The 19280-nt window shown below is 38.8% G+C and overlaps 1 protein-coding gene across 1 annotated transcript; it reads left to right on the forward strand.

The window, feature by feature from the left end:
- Nucleotides 1-4635: 4635 nt before the first annotated feature.
- On the forward strand, nt 4636-17489 carry LOC134744068 (nucleolin-like). Its single transcript, XM_063677731.1, has 7 exons — nt 4636-5207; nt 7279-7380; nt 7470-7859; nt 12317-12527; nt 14328-14772; nt 15921-16055; nt 17318-17489. The coding sequence occupies exons 1-7, from the start codon at nt 4904-4906 to the stop codon at nt 17450-17452; spliced, it is 1722 nt and encodes a 573-aa protein (XP_063533801.1). The 5' UTR covers nt 4636-4903; the 3' UTR covers nt 17453-17489.
- Nucleotides 17490-19280: the final 1791 nt, after the last annotated feature.

The raw sequence follows: 19280 nt of genomic DNA on the forward strand, positions 1-19280 counted from the left end.
CAAGATGCATAAGACGCGAGTGGGCACAGTGGCTGGTAACAGCCACTGGGTAGAAAGCGGCGCACACCTCTCGACACCCCTGAGCCGCTCACACCGGTGTTGCTCCTGGTCGTCTTCACGACGGCAGTTTCAGGGGCCCATCTAGTCAGCGGCAAGTCACCACCTGCCTCGATAACGTGTTTTAACATTGTTATGGTAGGTGTCCGGAGTTCTTTACAATAGCCCAGTCTCATTGTCCACCCAAACTTCAATCCATAGACCGTCATACTGTTCACTTTTTCTGCAATAGTCCCAATGCTTGCTGCGACCGGTTCATGGGTGTCTATTGTTGCGCCTGTGAACGGGTTCCAGCAGGCGTTCTACATGACATTAAAGCTCTCCAAGGGGCCTCTACGTGTTGGATCTATATCCCCACGCAAGCCTATCAAAAGACCGGGATTTATAGGCCCGTGATATCGAAGGAGATACAAATAATAATAATACAAGGGAAAAAAACTTATTTCAATAATGCTGAAATAAGTTTTTTCCCTTTTCATTAGTTGTCTTTCCATGAAGTTTCAAGTACGTAGCTTAAAATAAAATTACGACCACGACAAACTTTCAACCCCTTTTTAACCACTTTAGGGGATGAATTTTTATAATCGCTGAAATCACTTTTCTTGTATTTTAATAATATGCCTTTATACGAAGTTTCAAGTTCCGCACTCAAAAAAAAAAATCTCCATACAAACTTTCAATCCCTTTTTCACCACCTTAGGGGATGAATTTTGAAAAACCATTTCTTAGTGGATACTAACGTCATAAAAGCTAACTATTGTGAAAAATATTTCGTATTTATTTCTCTCAATTGCTTGAAAGTTGCTTGAAAGGTTAGCCGGAAGAGATCCCTTAAAGGGAAGCTCGCTTTTGCAATATTCGTATTCTCGCCAAAATAAAAAAAATGTTTTATGCAATCAAGTGTTACTAGACCGGTACTAAAATTCGTAAGGTGACCACCTTATTAAATAATTAACAACGGAAAAAACCCTATCAGCAAACGATGTTGATACAACGACGGTTAAGTCCCGTCGTCGCATAAATTTAAGTTTTCAATTTACCTCCGACGTTTCGAGGACGGCGTTGTCTCCGTGGTCTCGGAGAAGACAAATCCCCGGATTAAGTCCCGTCGTTGTGAATAATAATGTGTAAAAATCGTGAAACTTTAAATCAGGGTGTTGTTGATACAACTTTTTGAATACATAAATCAGTGATAAATAAGATCGGATGGAAGCTGGACAGTCCTTAGGAACCATGAGATTGAAGACCTATGGCTATGGCTGAACCTAACATCATGAGAGAGACTAAAGCTCACAGACTCCGTTGGTTGGGCCATCTTATGAGAATGGATGAGGATCGGAACGTGAAAAGAGCATACCTGGGCCGCCCAGCAAGAAGACGTCCTATTGGACGCCCCAGGTATCGCTGGTGCGACAGGGTGGAGGCGGAACTGCGCGAGCTTCGAGTCACCAATTGGCGAGAGGTCGCACAGGATCGAGAAAAGTGGCGCTGTGCTGTGTCGGAGGCCAAGTCTCATTTTGGCTCGCTGAGCCAACGGAGTAAGTAGTAAGTAGTAAATCAGTGATGCTGTGTGTGTCAACTTAATTCATTGTTCAAATAAATCGTTAATTATAAGGAACGATGTAAACTAATAAGTAGGAATGTAAATAATTGTGCACCGTAAAATATGTGAACATTGCTCATTAGAAGTTCCCACTTAACAATGCGGTGCCGCGCTGCCGCGTTAGCGCTAAGGAAAATTATTTAGTGTTTTTTATTGTTTAGTGTTTTTTATTTTTTAGTGGTAGTAAAGTAATCTAGTAATTATATACAAGGTGTTAATAAACTAAAACACACGCACTATTACGTAATTATTGTGGTAATTTTCGAAATAAGATAAGATAAAAAAGATATTTATTCGTGACGATCACAACAAAAGTAAGAACATGTACCTACAGACAACAACAGCAAGAAAAGAAGAAATCATCAAGAAATAATAGTTTCTTCTTATGGGATTATCATTAAAAGAATAAATAATTATTCTTATTTTTATTCTGAATATTGTGAAAACTGGCCCATATTTCTAGGTTCTCTTCTACGAAAAGGTACTTTATGGTGACTGGCGCGGCGTTAATAATAACGTAAGCGCCAACCGCCATAAGGTACCTTTACCCGTGGGACGTCACATATCTTTACTATTTCATATCTAGTGAATCTCTAATTCATTTCCCGAATCGCGCCGATAGTAAGTATTCTCACACCTCGGCCTATAAATAAGAAACACATTTCATACTTTGCTGCCCTAGGTATACTGTAATACTCTGTTTCTTATAAGTTTGCTAGCTCCTGCGTGTATATATTATACGTAGGTATGCATATAATGTAGCATTAATAAGAAATTACGCGATGTGTCGCAATATTTATTTTATCAGTATCACGAGAAAATGAGAAATCCGTAACATATTTTACACGATGTGTATTTATTGCACTTAATTCAGTTTTAAGATATGAAAATGAAAAAATGAAAAAATTGTTTATTTTTGGTTACAACATTTCACAATTTACAATTTAGTTATGCTTGGAATCTCCTTGTAAGTATTGTAAATACTTGTGACAGAAGACCCCGCTACTAACTATTAAGGGTTTATTAATAATAACCGAACATATCATATTAATTAGTATGAACTTTAGCTAAAGTAAAGTTTAACATACAATTTATATTAACAATTAAGTAAAATTAAATTAGAAAATAAAATTATATATATAGGTAATGTTGAGAGATTAGTGCACTCAAAACAATTGAAATTACAAAAATTGAGATAAAACGTGTATGTGTGTGTGTGTGTGTGTGTGTGTGTGTGTGTGTGTGTGAGAGAGAGAGAGAGAGAGAGAGAGAGAGAGAGAGAGAATGTGTGTGAACGTGTGTGTATGTGTGTGTATGTGTATTGATATAATTACTAGTGTGTAACCGTAGTGCTTTAAATATTTTGAAATATGTCTAACGATAGTTTAATTTTGATTGATATAAATATGTTTGGAATAGCTGATTTTTTTAAAGATATAAACCTTAACTCCATATAACAAAGCAAACTTTTGATTTATTTTAGAGAGTTAATTGTCATTAAATAAGTACAGTGGAGCGGAGCGTATAGCTGAGTCGGAACCCTGAATTATGATGAGATAATTTACACTCGTACACATATTTTTAAACTCGTGTTATCATAATATTTCCTACGTACATAGTTGAAAAACTGGAGACAAAAATAGCCTTTCACTTTCTTTGGAATAAAATATCATTTAAATAACCACAGCCCACATATAAATAATAAATAAATAAATAAACTTCATAAATGAAAACAGGTTTGAAAAAAATATCGTTAAAAATATTTTCTTTTCCTGTTTTTAGGGTTCCGTACCTCAAAAGGAAAAAAACGGAACCCTTATAGGATCAATATGTTGTCAGTCCGTCTGTCCGTTCGTCTGCCTTGGCATTTATTCACTGATCTGTGCTCTTATTGAATAACCCTTTATGCAAGAAGGACATAAATGTTTATAATCAATCGGTCTTTTGAATTCGTCTGAATTAGGTTCCCACTAATTCTGATTAGAAACATTCAGTGAGGTCAAATACGGCGGGATGCTACATTAACTCTTTTACGAGCATTTCATTTTCTAATTTTCTGCGAATTTTAACAAACTTGAAGCTTTCTAAACAATCGACTCGCAGCTGACGGTAGCTGCTAAACTAGAAAGTTGATAACATGAAAATAATACCTGATTAAATGTAAACTAACTTAGTTATTCAGTCTAATCGGCATCGTATCACTGCCAAGTTCTAGGTCAAAGAACAATGCGCGTATTGTTATTATAACCCAGCGTTATTAGGCAATGTTACTTTTTAGGGTTCCGTACCCAAAGGGTAAAAACGGGACCCTATTACTAAGACTCCGCTGTCCGTCTGTCCGTCTGTCTGTCACCAGGCTGTATTTCATGAACTGTGATAGCTAGACAGTTGAAATTTTCACAGATGATGTATTTCTGTTGCCGCTATAACAACAAATACTAAAAAGTACGGAACCCTCGGTGCGCGAGTCTGACTCGCACTTGGCCGGTTTTTAATGTTAAATTAGTCAATTGCGTGTGCCTTGCATTATGTAAAAGCTGCCCGTGAAAGAAATGCTATTATCAGCCGTCTAAGGTTTACGTCACGTTATCAATTACTTGAAGCATATTAACATACATAACTTTGAGTGAAAGTACGGGACTGGCCTGCCCCATACTAATGTTCAAAATGTTTAAAGATTCCGACTTGGCCTCGCACTTTTCTCCGAAGAGACGCAAGTTGGTAAACAAGGTGAATAAATTGTAATCGACTCAAACTAGCCGTACTCATCGATTCAAAGAATACATAATTTCGCATAGAAATCTTTTTGTCTACTTCTACTAAGACTAAAATATTCAAATTCTTGAAAAACGATCATAGACTTCTTAGGCTAGTCTAGTAACAGCTTTGACCGGTTTTATGAAAAACTATATATGGATACGTGTTTGTCGCGTATAACCGTTTTGTAAGAATGTATCGCGTCTGCGCGCGCGCTGCTCTGTGCCGGCGCGGCTACCATCACTACTTTCCTTCCCTGCGTGTGTGACGTAACTGTATAAAAGAGTGCGCGGTGAAGACGCCGCCGCTATACCGTTTCCGTTCGCCAGGCTCGGCCATAACGTCCCGACCACCGGCACAGAAGGACGCGAGCGGAACCTCTTCCGCTGAGCCCCCACGGACTCACCAGTGATCAACTAGTTTAACAAAAGGTGAAGTGCTCCAAGGATCAGTGCACGTGTGCAGTGACAGTGTTGTGATATCGTGATGGCAACAGTGTCTGTGTGTGCGGGAACGTGGGGCACTGTCGCGATCGCGGTGAAGAGGCTGGTATTAAAGGGCTGTGTTTGTTTCAGATACGAGATGAGGTCGTTGTGGTTGTTAGCGGCGCTGTGCTGCTTAGTTTTGTCGGCGAGCGGGAGCCCCATCGCGCGACCGGAGGAGAAGGAAGTCGGCAGACAAGCGGCAGCTCCTGCCGTGCCGGCTGCGCCTGCCGCGCCGGCTGATGACGATGACGACGACGACGATGACGATGATGATGACGACGTAGACCTGGATGATGCACTGACAGGTGAGCCACAGACTTAAACATTTCAATCAGGTCATTTATTAGGTTGGAGAATCTCATACATTTAAGTCATTGGTGTCTTCTGCATACCTAATAGCCATCTAAAAGCAACTCTATAACTCAAGATTTTTTTTTCGTGGCTAATGTTCCGGATGATGGAATTCAAGGGCAGTCAAATAATTATTTCACTTATGTTGCTGCTAAACAACCCGGCTTTTGATTTGGTAACGTGTGTCTTGTGCGATTTCTTCGAAAACTTACCAAAACGTTTCAAATAGCAATGCCTAAAGGGACAAGGTGCCAACATCGTGACAGTAGTATTTATATACGCATTTCACAATTTTTTTACTGTAAAAACATTCAGCTATAGTCCAGTACAACAATGGTCCACAAGGGCAATACGTAATTAATTATAAACATCAATGATCTATTTGGATTTGTGTGTTTTTCTTCCATTCATAATCATATTTTGCTATAGAACTATACATAAATAACATTAAGTGACGTGAACCATAGTTGAGAGATAATTGAGAAATTTTGGAATATAGTAGGAGTTTGGAGTATAGCAGTTGTACGGTACTTCAATTGTACAAACATTTTCGCACTTGTTTAGCCAGTCCGGATACTCGCATACTGACCTGTTGGCTAGGTTTACCGTTCAAATGAGTAGGAACCATAACGGTTGAAACGAAGTATGAGATTTACATCTTATTGAATGCACCGGTAACCAATTTACTGTAGAAGTTGTTAAGTTACGAAGTTAATTTACTGCATTTTAATGAACACCTGCTTAATTACGATGGGAAGTAATTATCAATGATAAGCAGATCAAGTGTATCTTACAATATAGATGGTGTTATAAATAAAATACGTTTAGATTTTATCTAACAATCTCAGAATTAATCTTGTTTAAGATACGTAGTTCAATATATTCGTGTAACTAAGCAATAGATAACAATCTCTAAATTAATCGTGTTCAAGAAATACACTTGTATATTCATTTAACAACAAAGCAATATATAAACTTTCTTTTTAAATCAAAATAATTAAGAATATAATTAATGTAATTCATCATAACGTCGAAAGTGTTACGTTTTTTCGATAAAATACCTGAGAACCAGGCCGAGGAATGTGAGCCGGCCGTGATAGCGCGCTCAATGCTTAATTAATTCATACAGATACTCAATCAGAGAAATTGATGCTCCCCTGCTTTCTAACGACGAAAGTCTGCAGGACGTCATGGTCCGACGGCGTCTTTGATTTACTGTTTGCTTAACAGTTCATTTGCGTTTGGTGATGCTAATCAGAAACGTTACAACCTACTTCGCAGATAATGTATGATTTATGATAAACATGGTTTTGTACCGTAAAACCAACCAACTATAGTCCACTAGTAGACTTAACTATGTTAGACAAGTGCAACATATAATAAATACCTATCAATGATTTTTCTGGATTTTTTTTCTATTCATAAAAACGTTTTGCCATAGAACTACGACATTCAAATAATAGTCGCACCTGACGTTCAGTTCAATATATTCCTAACAAAAGCTCTCAACTAAGCTCCAAAATGAACTCGAATTTTGGAGCTTAGTTGGGAGCTTTTGGACCACACGGTAATTGGATGGTTGGTTACGGGGCTTTCAAAGAGCAGGTTTAAAAATACCTAGCAACCCTCTTGGTGTTTATTGTGGTTTGTGATAAACAGATTTTGTAAAAGAAAACTTTGGATTGGTCACGGCTTTAAATAGCCGCAGGAAACAAGGGATGATACGATACACGCTACTATAACGAGGACAATATTAGCCTGGATTAAACTGGGGTTGTAGAAACCAGCAGTTGAAACGTCCGAGATTGAAATATCTTTAGAATTCCTACATGATGGAAGATAAATAATTTGAAAGTAACCAAGCCCTCCAGTGGCCGAGGTCGAAATCGAACCGGCTTCTTAAGTTTACGCCATAACCTCTACGCCACCCGGCCACGGCGGTGCCCGTCCCTTATTCTTGAGAATATGCAATCTCTTAAAAACTAGGCGCCGTAGTGCAGAATTTTCATAAAAATGTCTTTTTAGGTGACGACGATGATGACGATGACGACGACGATGAGGAGGAGGCCGACGATGATGATGATGACGAGGACTACTTGGAGAGGTTCTTCGACGACATCTTAGGAGGTGAGCTGATTTCAGATACATACTTGAAAAATCAACTTGTATTCTAGAAAGTGTCAGGACGGTTAATATTTGTGATTTTTCATTCGCAGACGACGAGGACGATGATGACGATGACACACCAGCAGCGGTGCAGCCGGTCGTGGCTCCCGCCGACACCGTGGCTGCCGCGCCCGCCGCTGCCGCCGCCAGTGCTGAAGAGCCCGCCGCAGTAGCCGAAGCCGCCGAAGAGGCGGTCGAGGGCGACAGCGAAGCCGCCGCCGCGGAAGAGTCCGAGGTCGCTCAAAAGGAGCCCGAGGTTGAACCCGCCCAGCCCGCCGAAGAGGCCGCCGACGCTGACGATGCTGATGATGATGACGAGGAGGACGACATCGCGGACGCGCTCGACCCCGAGGACGACGACGACGATGAGGACGACGACGATGACGATGACGACGATGACATCACCGACGCTCTCGGCAGAAACGTGAGCAAACAAGCACGTGAGTCCAAAAAGCTGAAGGCTAGTCTCGTCAAACACACGAAAAAGTCAGGGAAAAAAGCGAACTATCTGGGTAAAGTAAAGAAAACCAAAGCGACGGCCGCCGCGGCAGCGACTGCGGAGCACAAAAAGTTCAGATAGTGAGTAGGCGCCGAGTCCCGGGCGTCGGCCCCATCGGCCCCATCCACCTGAGAGACCTCCGCGGTCCCCTCCTTTAGCTTAGCTATTTATTGACTATTTATTTATTCTATTTAATTTATTTTATTTATTAAGTGAGTGTGTTTGACGTGTGAAAGTGTAAGTATGGAACCGAGAGAGTTAAATTAATGTCTAGATCATGTCACACTGGTCTCGTGGCAATTTATTGGAAATAAATCTGTTGTTCTAATTTGTTGTGTGCAATTTTTTCCGTAACCTACAAAATGATTTGTGCGTTCTTTTACATATTGCAAAAGATTGAAATGAATGATCGGTCAGAATTCTAGTTGAAATTATTTTTGTCAGCTGATAGAGTGACATTATCTAGTGATATTAATTTAATTTGGAATATAAAATGTATACTAGTCATGATTATAAAGTAGATCCTATCATCCTAACCTATTACTTCGTATGCTCGTAATGTATGTAATGACTTTTTTAGGCATTTATCTATATTGATCCCGTATTACGTCCAACGTAGATCATAATATTAGTATTGTATATGTAGATATTAAAGTGTAGATATAATTAACTAGCCTTTTGACCGATTTATCTATATAATCTAACGCACAGACCAATTTCGTCCCGCTCCCAATTCCTTTATTAATTAAAATAAGATAACTAGAAAATGAGGGGCAGAGAAAGAGGTAGGAATCCCTCGCGTGATCGTGGCCGTGGCCAAGGCCCTTCACAAGGCATATTACCCATTGTCCACTTTAAACAGGTGGACCAGTGTAAGTGTGATGGCCGATTGAGCAGTTACCACGAATCTAAGGATCAAGTGAGACTAGGGACAAGTTTTGAGACGGGTGAACAGGTTCATTAATCGCTCAGCAGAGCTCGGGCAGAAGGAACTTGATGGGCGTGGATGTGTGTTAAGAGGTCGGGTGACGGGCGCACTTTCCCAATCCGGCCCGAACGATGAACCCGCTCGATTTCTTCTACAACCTTGACACTTTCTTTGACCTTGCCGCCCGCGTTAAGGAGCGACCTTGACGAATTTCAACATTTCAACACTGATAGAAAGTAAATCGCACTAGATGTTTACTCTCACTGAATGACGCGTACCGCGAAATTTGCGTGAGTGTCCGGCTTAGTGAAAACGAGATAATGAGATGCGAGAAGAGAAATTTTAAATGTTTGTCGCCGTGAAATGCTGGGAGAGTCGAGGAGTCATATTTGACCCGAATGGGACTCGTTTGTTACCGGTAGTGGTAACCTACATACCGTACCTGTACCTGTACCTGTTGGATAGCTTTGGTTTTTACGGTAAAACTTCGAGATCGTTTCCAATGAGATTTATAAATAGTATTAATTAAATGAGTAGTTAAACTAGAGTGAAACGTTGCATAACGTAAATTATAAAGTCATTATCATGGTCAATATCGAGAAGTATATAGCCAGCGTAGCAGAAACCTACATATGGTGCCGGTTCGTAACTATGCCGTACTTCAGATTTCTTTAGCACGTCTCGGCACGCAGTTTCTTTTACGTGTGGAAAATAGAAAATCCACCGTTGACTGCGTGTATTAATTGGGACTGGCCATTAGAATTCAAGCGCTACTCCGGGAGCGATACAGTTAGTTCGCGTGTCTTCATACGTGCTCAGAATTAGGTGTATCCTATGAATTATGCAGGCCAATAATTAATTATATGTAGACTCGCGTGATGCAATGAAAAACTGAGGAGTTTATATTTAAATAAAAGGAATGTCACGTCCGTTGAAAGAGAAATTGTTTGGCAAAGTTTCCCTTTGACTTTGCGCTCATTTGCAAATCAAACACAAATAACGTGGGTAAACTACATACCGTACATAATTTTAAAATAGTGTGCAATACCGTTGGATGCCGCAAAAATGAGAACAATTTATAAAATATGCATAGCCATTTATCCAGTTAGATATTAATTATTTAAAATTGGCGTGCCAGGAAGGTCAATGTTTTGAAGTATCGAAGTATTAGTAACGATTAAATCAATCAACAATAAATTACTAGAATGTAATATTGTGAGTCAAACAACACTTTGCACGAATCGTCAATTAGAAACCTATCATGTTGTGTATAACTAGAAGCGATTACTTGGTAGCATGCACTTGTTTGTTTATAATGGCTAATGGTTGATAGCTTCGCTAACCTGCCATTTCTAAATAGTTAACTTTTTAACATGTAAACAAATATTAAACAACCGAAAATAGTTTAGTAGATAACCATTCAATAATCTCAAAAGAAAATGAGGATAACATATATTTCAAATTTCTAAATTTACACAGACATAAATATAGAAAATTAAATTATTTAACTTTTTAAATATGATGGTCCACAGCTATGATGGTAGCTACATACGTACCTACGATACACCTTGACTTGAGAACCTCTCTCATTTCACACATCAGGTTTGAAAAAGTACATTATTGCCTACATATGTTGTCCAAAGTGGTACCTATCGTATTACAAATTCAACATACTTTTTTTTATGAAATAGGAGGCAAACGAGCAGACGGATCACCCAATGGTAAGCGATTACCGCCGCCCATGGACACCCGCAACACCAGAGGGGTTGTAAGTGCGTTGCCGGCCTTTAAGATGGGAGTACGCTCTTTTCTTGAAGGTTTGAAGGTCATATCGGTCCGGAAATACCACAGGCGACAGTTCATTCCACAGTTTAGCTGTGCGAGGCTTAACAAAACATATCTAAATATGACAAGTGACACCAGTCGATTATACGGCATAAGTACATAAAACTTTCGATTCTCTTGGCCTCCGGCATGTCCCTTCGTAAAATTCAGTTATCAAGGCAAATGCCCTACTTTTTTTTTAATTCCTTGGTTTTTAAGTATTTGGAAAGCCACAAATTACAAATTTCAATCAAAATGTTTATTTTAGACAAAGAATTTTAAAATCACTCACGTGCTTGACTGGCCAGTCGTCCAACCTAGTCTTTCTAAAAATGAATCAAAGTTTGAACTTCAAGAAACAGCTTTCCAAAGGGGTTTCTAGTTTCGGAATTTCCTATTTACCAAGGCCTAATCACAATAAAAACCTATTCATATCTATAATAGATGTCATTAGACAGACCCAAAATTCAATACTGTATCGGAAAATCGTTGAGATGAGAAACATTTTTTAATAAACAGACGATTTAAGCGAGGTTGGTGTGTACCATGTGTCTAGGCCTATATGTGATATTTATTTAAATTTATTGTCAAACTAACTTCAATAGATACAATCACGTTTACACACTAAATAAAATAATAGTGTAACTAAGTAGGTAATAGTGGGCTATTTCAAACTTTCAACTTGCGAAAACAATAAATAAAAAAATTACAATATTACTCAAAGTAACTAGGTATTATACATTCTTCAATATAGGTAAAATCTAAACGAGAATACCTCAAATCTATATGAGCATACCTCGTCTTTTTAGTAAGAATCCTGAACAGTTGACATCTTTTTTGTACAAATCTAAAGGAAAATTATACAAATGACGGGATGCGATAGCCTGGGCATCCCTCGGTCAACATCCCTTGTAAAAGGCACCCCGAGATGAGAAGAAGAATATGGTAATTGAAAGGACTAAGGAGGGGGAACCTTCTTATTTAGTTTGCAAAGAGTTTTCCAACAACAGAGTTTTGAACCGCCGGTTGAATTAACAATTCATATTCATATTCAATTCCACGATACAGAATATGAGCACCGTTATTAGAAATGCGGCATCTGAGGGATGATGAGGGAGGGATGAGGGAATGGAATCTATGGAAAACAACTAAGATTAGACCAAGAATGTCTGGGAGAGTGTCTTTAGGTACTAAGTTTATTCCAAAAGGAACAAAGGATAACATTAACTTACACGTAGACAGCAAGTCGAACCTCATGCAGACACCACGACCACAACGTTAACTGAAGTTTAGAATTATCAACAACAAAATATTTCACTCTCTTTTCTGTGTCAAGTAGCAGTGGTGTTCAATGATGCACAAATAGTTTTGATGCACGTTCCTTCAATAATATCTTGCTCAACCAAACGCAGAAATATAACTTACGTACTTAATTTTATTTTATTTGTGTCATATTTATTTTGTGTGGTATTGTGTGCACTTTATTGTGCAAGATAGGGCTATAATATATCTGGAGGATATGGAAAGTACAAAGTATAGTTACAACGGTATTTACTATTTACTCGCAATGAAAGCACAACCGTATTAAATTAAGATTTCCTACTTACTAGTAAACGCAAAACTTGAGCAAAACAAACCATTCACAGGTGCACTAGAAGGTGAACCAGAGAAAACGCCAAAAGAACCAGTGCCAGCGATATACATAGTGAAATACAACCGCTTCATTGACAATATTCTTGAGAAGATGAACGACATACTGCGACGATCCTACGACCCTGTCAGCGTGAAGCTTCAGCCCATTGATGCCAGCAAGAAATCTACTAAGCCGAAGAAAAATAAGAACAAGAATAAGAAGAGGTAAGTTACTTTAGCTTACGCAACCTAGCTTGACATGCCAGATTGGAATTCGAAAACGTTAAGGCCAGTGACGATATTTTTATTTTTGACTGGTGTACTGACAGAAATTAGTTTGAATTTATTGTACATATTTTTACTATTATATTGTTTTACTATAAGAACCTAGTTTTCATTTTCTGCCGCTTTATACGGCGGTAGTTAGCCGGCTACATTGGCGCCCAACGTAACGTTTTCGAATTCCAATCTTCGTCGAGCCGAACGATAAGTTTCGGCAGCGGTAGTAGCAACTGCGGGCTATCTAAAAACTTCAGGAGCGAATATCCAGAAAATAAGTAGCTTCAATCATACGTCTTCAGTTTTAAACCAAAAGAAAGGGCTGCAACAATCGTGCGTTCTTAGTTTTCGGGTTGGAACCTAACCCAAGCAAGCAAGTACCAGTGACGTACAAATAAGACTTGGATTCGATTTCATTTAAACATAAACTTAATACTATATATACAATTATACAAATTTTACCTGCATTAGACGCAGCCCTCGCATTACAATCGCATTAGTACTTTTAACACAAATTATAAGCATTTAGTCACATTAAAGAAAATAAATATAAGTTGTGTTATTTGCAACAAAATTCAGAGGAAAATTGATAAGAAAAAACAAAAGACGGGCGAATCGCTTAGTTTTTTTTTAAAACCGGCCAGTGCGCGCGGTGGCTGCGCTATGCAGGTTTGCCATGTTACAACGTCTGGCTTGGTAACTAATCCCGAGAATCGGCGTAGGCACTAGTTTTTACGAAAGCGACTGCCATCTGACCTTCCAACCCAGAGGGTAAACTAGACCTTATTGGGTTTAGTCTGGTTTCCTCTGGATGTCTTCCTTCACCGAAAAGCGGCTAGTAAAATATCAAATGATATTTATAGAAAAACTCATTGGTACGAGCCGGGGTTAGAACCCGCGACCTCCGGATTGAATGTCGCACGCTCTTACCGCTAGGCCACCAGCGCTTAAGGTAGGTACTCATTAAGTTTTATATTTATAAATATGCCGCAAATTGAATTATTTAAAATTTATCTTAAATAAACAACTAATTTGTAACAATTGCATTGTCACCGAACTTACGTAGGAATATTAAAAGCTCAAATGGAAACCGAGAAATGGATCCATAACTTGCGAAATTCGATTACTGACGAACAGACACCGGGTTAGGTAAAAGTAAATATAAGACCTGCTAAACAATGTTGAAAAATCGAAACTCCTCTAGCATTTCTTCTAGTTTTTAAAATTTTATTGTCCCTGACATCATCTGACATCCAGTTCAAGCCGTAATCCGCGTTCACTGTCAAATTCTATAAAAAGTAGTGTAGGTACGGTGGCAATCTGAGACCAAGGTCCGCAGCCAAGAGCTAATCCTTAACGCTCCGTAGCGTACATAGTCGTCTCTCTCTATCACTTCCATATTAGTGCAATAGAGACAGTAACGGAGCGTAAGCGATTGGCATATTGGCTACGCACCCAAGACTTCACATTGATAACGCAAATCAAAAGCAATCACGCGGTTTCTTCTACATTGAGAACTGTTAAACAGTAAAATTACCCTCTTTATAAAAACGAGCTATCGTTATTGTAACTACAAGATTACCTAACAAGCAATAAACGGCATGTTTAAGTCAATTGGTTCTAATGGACCAAAAGGCAATCAATGATCGTGAGATAATACGCCCACAAATAAGAAACGTTTATAGCCTTCGAAATCGAATAACTTTCACTTGTTTCAATTAAGATTAACACTTACTTCGTTTCCAGGAAAACGACTAACAAAAAAAAGAACAGCGCTCGCGGCGGAAACCCAAAAAAGACGACTGACAAAATCGCCTCAGATAACATTGAGATAATTAACAAGATCGAAGAACCTAAGATTGAAGTGCCTGTAGAACAGCTTAAAGCAGAAGGCAGGGCATTGAAATCAGAAAGCGGAAAAGCTAAAGCGACTACTCCAAAACCGAAACCTTCAAAAACTACGAAGCCTAAAACTAAGCCTCCTAAAACGACATCCAATAAAAAACCAGCCCCGAATAAGACTAAGACGAAGACGACAGTTAATAAAAGCAAGCCGAGAGCTAAGGGGACGTTGTATGGGCTATCTTCGTTGAGGAGAATGGGAGATGTTGCCGTCAGCATTATGTCGGATCACACCACTGTGAAGAGTAACTTTGCCGTTGGACCTTTGATCTTGAGAGTGGAAAAAGAGGTACGTACATATTATTATACTTCGTTTTTTGACATTAGAAAGAATTCCACGGAAGTAAGTGTGCAATTTTTATCAGGTTCTTTAATTGTTAATAATAATTGATTCAGTATGGTTAATAATTTATATGTAATTTACTCAAAAAAATTACCGCAAAAAGTGCCCCATTAGGTACATATTGGTAATCATTCTTAAAAAGCTGTTTTATTTAGTGCCCGTTCACAGGCTTGAACGAGGTACGACACAAAAATACTTAGGCGGATCATCTTTTTCTTGTCACTCGTTGCGATAGTTAAGGTCGAGGCTTTTTTTGAGTAGGTAGTTACAGTATCTCAGCACTACCGTGCCCCCGCTAAGATGAGCAAAGCGAAGCGCAAGGGCACTACCTACCTTTTCTTGAAGCGCTTCGTCGTTTTTTTGAACCACGTCATAAATTCGGTTTGGATATATTTCTTCTAGCCAACTTTGTCTTCTAACTCACGTACCCAGAATAAAAAATAGTAGGTCCATCACACGACGCAACGGCATGCAAGCAAACCCGCTCGCAATTTAAATTATTTGCACACGGTCAAGGAGTACAGCTAACAGGGTTAAGGATTAAACACATGTCTGATTTAATAACCAGTCATGATAGTTTTTAATGCGATGATTTTATCCCGTTATTTTTCTCAATTTTTAAGCCGTAATTTCATAAGGCCGCTCCAGACTACGCGGCGCGAAGCCGCGAACGCGAGTGTGGAGTCGATTTCGCTGATTAGAGAACTAGACTCCACACTCGCGTTCGCGGCTTCGCGCCGCGTAGTCTGGAGTCTCGCATGAGTGTGGAGGGCCCTATAGGAATTGGACAGTTATTGTGGCACGTCCACACTAGTCACATGTCAAGTCGGTGCAGAGCTAGCTTAGATGGACTCTAGTTTATACAGGATGGCCCAAAAAACGTTGACGATTTTCTTGAAGATAAATGAAAAGTGGAAAATTCACTGACTCGGGTGAGGCTCGAACTCGCGACTCTGGATCACTAGCCCACCGCTCTGCCAACTGAGCTACTGAGACTTGACTCGATGACAGCGAATATTTCCACCATATCACTTACATGCGACATCTACCGTAACCTTTGTTTATCTCTAAACTTTGACTTTATTTGGTCCCAGGTCGGACGTGGAGCCAAGAAGGAGCTGAAGTCTGCTACCGCCACCACCGCCGAGATGACCGGCAAGATTAGCCTCAGGGTTAACAATGAGGGTGTCGCCACTTTACACTCTATCAAAGTTCTGCAGCCTAAACAGGTAAGCGAAAAAAAAATAGTATTTTAGAATAAGGTTGGCAACTTGGCAACACATACAATCCTACCTGTTAGACCAAGAAAAGTCTGCAGCGATTTTGATAACACACGCAGTGCAAGTGTTATATTAAACGTCTAACTCAAGTCAAACTTCTATGAAATTATGACGTTTAAATAACATTTCTATCTTAGGCGTTATCACTTGAATCCCTCGCTACACTCGCTACGCTCAGGATTCTATTATAGAATCCTTCGCTTCATTCAGGATTCAATGTACGCCTTCGCCGTAAATATGTCATTTTGCTCCCTTGTGCTATTGCACAGTCTATCAAAATCGCTGTCAACTTAGCTTGGCCTAACTCTATTTATCCTTTACTTAGGTTCCCATTTTAGGCCTGGAGTATTTCTCATAATCTATTCCATTGACAATTTACATGTAGTGTGGTATCGACACGTAATCGTACAACTTACTTTCATTTTATTTTAGCCCAAAAATGTACAGAAAATCATGTGTCAATTGTGTTTTAAGTGTATTTTGTTAATAAAAGGACAAGGGGCCGATTTTAAAATTTCGACCGCTCGATTTCGTATATTTCGTTCAAAAATATCTCTACTACTAAATTCATTTAAATTCTAATAGAATTAAAAACGAGTTGTCAATACCACTCGATTCCCAATTTATATCGCTCGTATTTCAAAAATTAGCATTTAACCGTTTTCCATCGATTTTCGAGTGACGAAATCGAGTGATTGAAATTCAACAATCGCCCCCTGATAAGCACCATTTTTTTGAGTGGTATCTTTTTTGCATAACAATCATATGGATATTAATATAATATAGCGGCGTCGTTATTAGTGTTGGTAGGAACTCCAGTCTGCTGAATCTAAATTTCAAGAAACTCGTCTCATTTTTACGAGACGCGCTTTAATAACTTCGATCGTCGAGTCTCAACTCAAAGGGACTTATTTATTAACATTAAATAAACTTTAGGCGTTAGTGTATAATTTGTGTGCCTAACCCATGTAAAGACAAAATGAAACATGAAAATTTTGTAACTAAATTGAATACTTTGAAGAGGATTCAAGTCTCTACAAAAGACTCGAGTCTGTAACAAGTTGAATGAAACTCGAGTTCCGACTATAATTAAAGTCGAGTTCGACTAAATTATAAAAGTTTGCCTATGAAGTGATAGGATACTTTATAATGGCAATTAAATATAAACTTTATTCCAGTACCAATACGACTAATTATTCCTTGTTTCCTAGGTCCGTGTTGACAGCAACCACGAACGCACACGGGAACTAGTTTGGCGTCGCAGCGCGAGAATCGCGCACGTCGTGTCAGAAAAACTGCTGTCAGCTTCCAAACCCATGTTCGTGCAAAGCGTGACAAAGGAATAAGCAACCTTAACATTTTAGCGTAAGGCACATTAGAGTTTGGCGTAGGCGTATAGCTTTGCAAAGATGCATATACTTAGGAAATTGGGACGGGTCCGCGAACGAGTGACTGCCATGAAAAGGTCCAATCCTGCTTTTGACACTGTCGCCTCATCAACTTGACAATTGATACACTGATAGCCCTGTAACTATAAGGGCGGTTTCAGACTAGCACATTATACGCGCGTATAAGCTCGTTTTTGGTGACTTTTGCCAAATGTAGCTGAATTGCCAATGTCAAGAAGCCTGGTCCTCTCAGTCAGGTGACAATTGTCAAGTTGGTAGAATAAGCCTGGTCGGATTTGCTTTAGTATATCATCTATTTTTTTTAATTGTACTCAGATTTGCATTTATAGCACCCTCCACACTCGTGCGCGAAGCCGCGAACGCGAGTGTGAAGTCTAGTTCGCTAATCAGCGAAATCGACTCCACACTCGCGTTCGCGGCTTCGCGCCGCGATTCGCGCACGAGTGTGGAGCGGGCTTATAGATTTTAATTTATAAATACAAGTTAAGACTGTTATGGAAAATTAAGTTTTAAAGATACTCATAGATGTGGAATAGTCAGATGATGCATTTATTAATTTGTAACTTTAATGGTGCTAAGATTAGTTTATAAAATATATTGTGTAATTTATGAATAAAAAAATATATTCGTAACTGGCATTTTTCTTGTCAAGGAGTAAAATAAAATCCACCAAATGTCATTTGAACTATGGTTATTATTTGTGTGCTTTTTACAGATACAGTAATATTGATTAAGGCAGATACTTCTGGGTAAGGATAATATAAATTAACCAATCAATTTAAAGTAAGTATCACCATAATATTACATACTACTCATAATAAAATAAGTACAAGATTTCTTTGCCCCCTTAAATAAATAAATAATAGATTAGGTACAGTGAGAGCTTAACCTTAAAGATTTTGTTTAATACATTATGTTCCTGTAGTCATTTTCAGTAATTTAAAGCTTAATACAAAATTTTACTTACACCGGATGCGCTTGCGTCTACATGCACATGCGCGTGCGCTAATAATAAATATTAAATAAAATATTATAGGACATTCTTACACAGATTGACTAAGTCCCACAGTAAGCTCAAGAAGGCTTGTGTTACGGATACTCAGACAACGATATATATAATACACAAATACATAAAAAACACCCAAAACTCAGGAACAAATATCTGTGCTATCACACAAATAAATGCCCTTACCGGGATTCGAACCCAGGACAATCGGTTTCACAGGCAGGGTCACTACCCACTAGGCCAGACCAGTCGTCAAAATGTTGGCAACGCACACGTCACGCAAGCAGTGTGCCGTCTGTCATAAAGATCTGTATATTACAACGCGCACTTGTACGCTCATGCATCTGGTGTGAATAGGCCTTTAATCGATAAAATTGGCAGTAAACTAAAGAACAACACAAACGAAACGAAAAAAATAATTTAATACGAGGTATACACAATGTACAAGAAAATGGAATGAGTTCATTTAAAGGCAGAGAGCTAACATTGAATAGTTTTATCTACACACACATATCATAAGCTCTCTATGATGCAAATTACGGCCAGTTTAAAGTGATAAACTGTTTTGTGACAACAAACGTCATACCAAATATGAAAATGTTATAATTTCGTAATAATTACGTCGATATCGATATAATAATGACATTAAAATTTCCGACATCTCTGAAAAACAAAGCATTTGATTTGATATCATTCCTAGTATAACTCCAGATGACGTTTTGTTGTGTGTGATCCATATAGTATATATACAAGTAGTTA

The sequence above is a fragment of the Cydia strobilella genome, chromosome 9 (genome assembly GCF_947568885.1).
Source record: "Cydia strobilella chromosome 9, ilCydStro3.1, whole genome shotgun sequence".
NCBI classification, from domain to species: domain Eukaryota; kingdom Metazoa; phylum Arthropoda; class Insecta; order Lepidoptera; family Tortricidae; genus Cydia; species Cydia strobilella.

What these genes read in the sequence shown, in the direction of transcription:
- LOC134744068 (XM_063677731.1), top strand. Translation starts at nt 4,904, where the DNA reads ATGGCAACAGTGTCTGTGTGTGCGGGAACGTGGGGCACTGTCGCGATC. An exon ending in AAGAACAAGAATAAGAAGAG is followed by an intron (nt 12,528 to 14,327) that starts GTAAGTTACTTT and finishes CTTCGTTTCCAG; the next exon opens with GAAAACGACTAACAAAAAAA. An exon ending in AAGTTCTGCAGCCTAAACAG is followed by an intron (nt 16,056 to 17,317) that starts GTAAGCGAAAAA and finishes CTTGTTTCCTAG; the next exon opens with GTCCGTGTTGACAGCAACCA.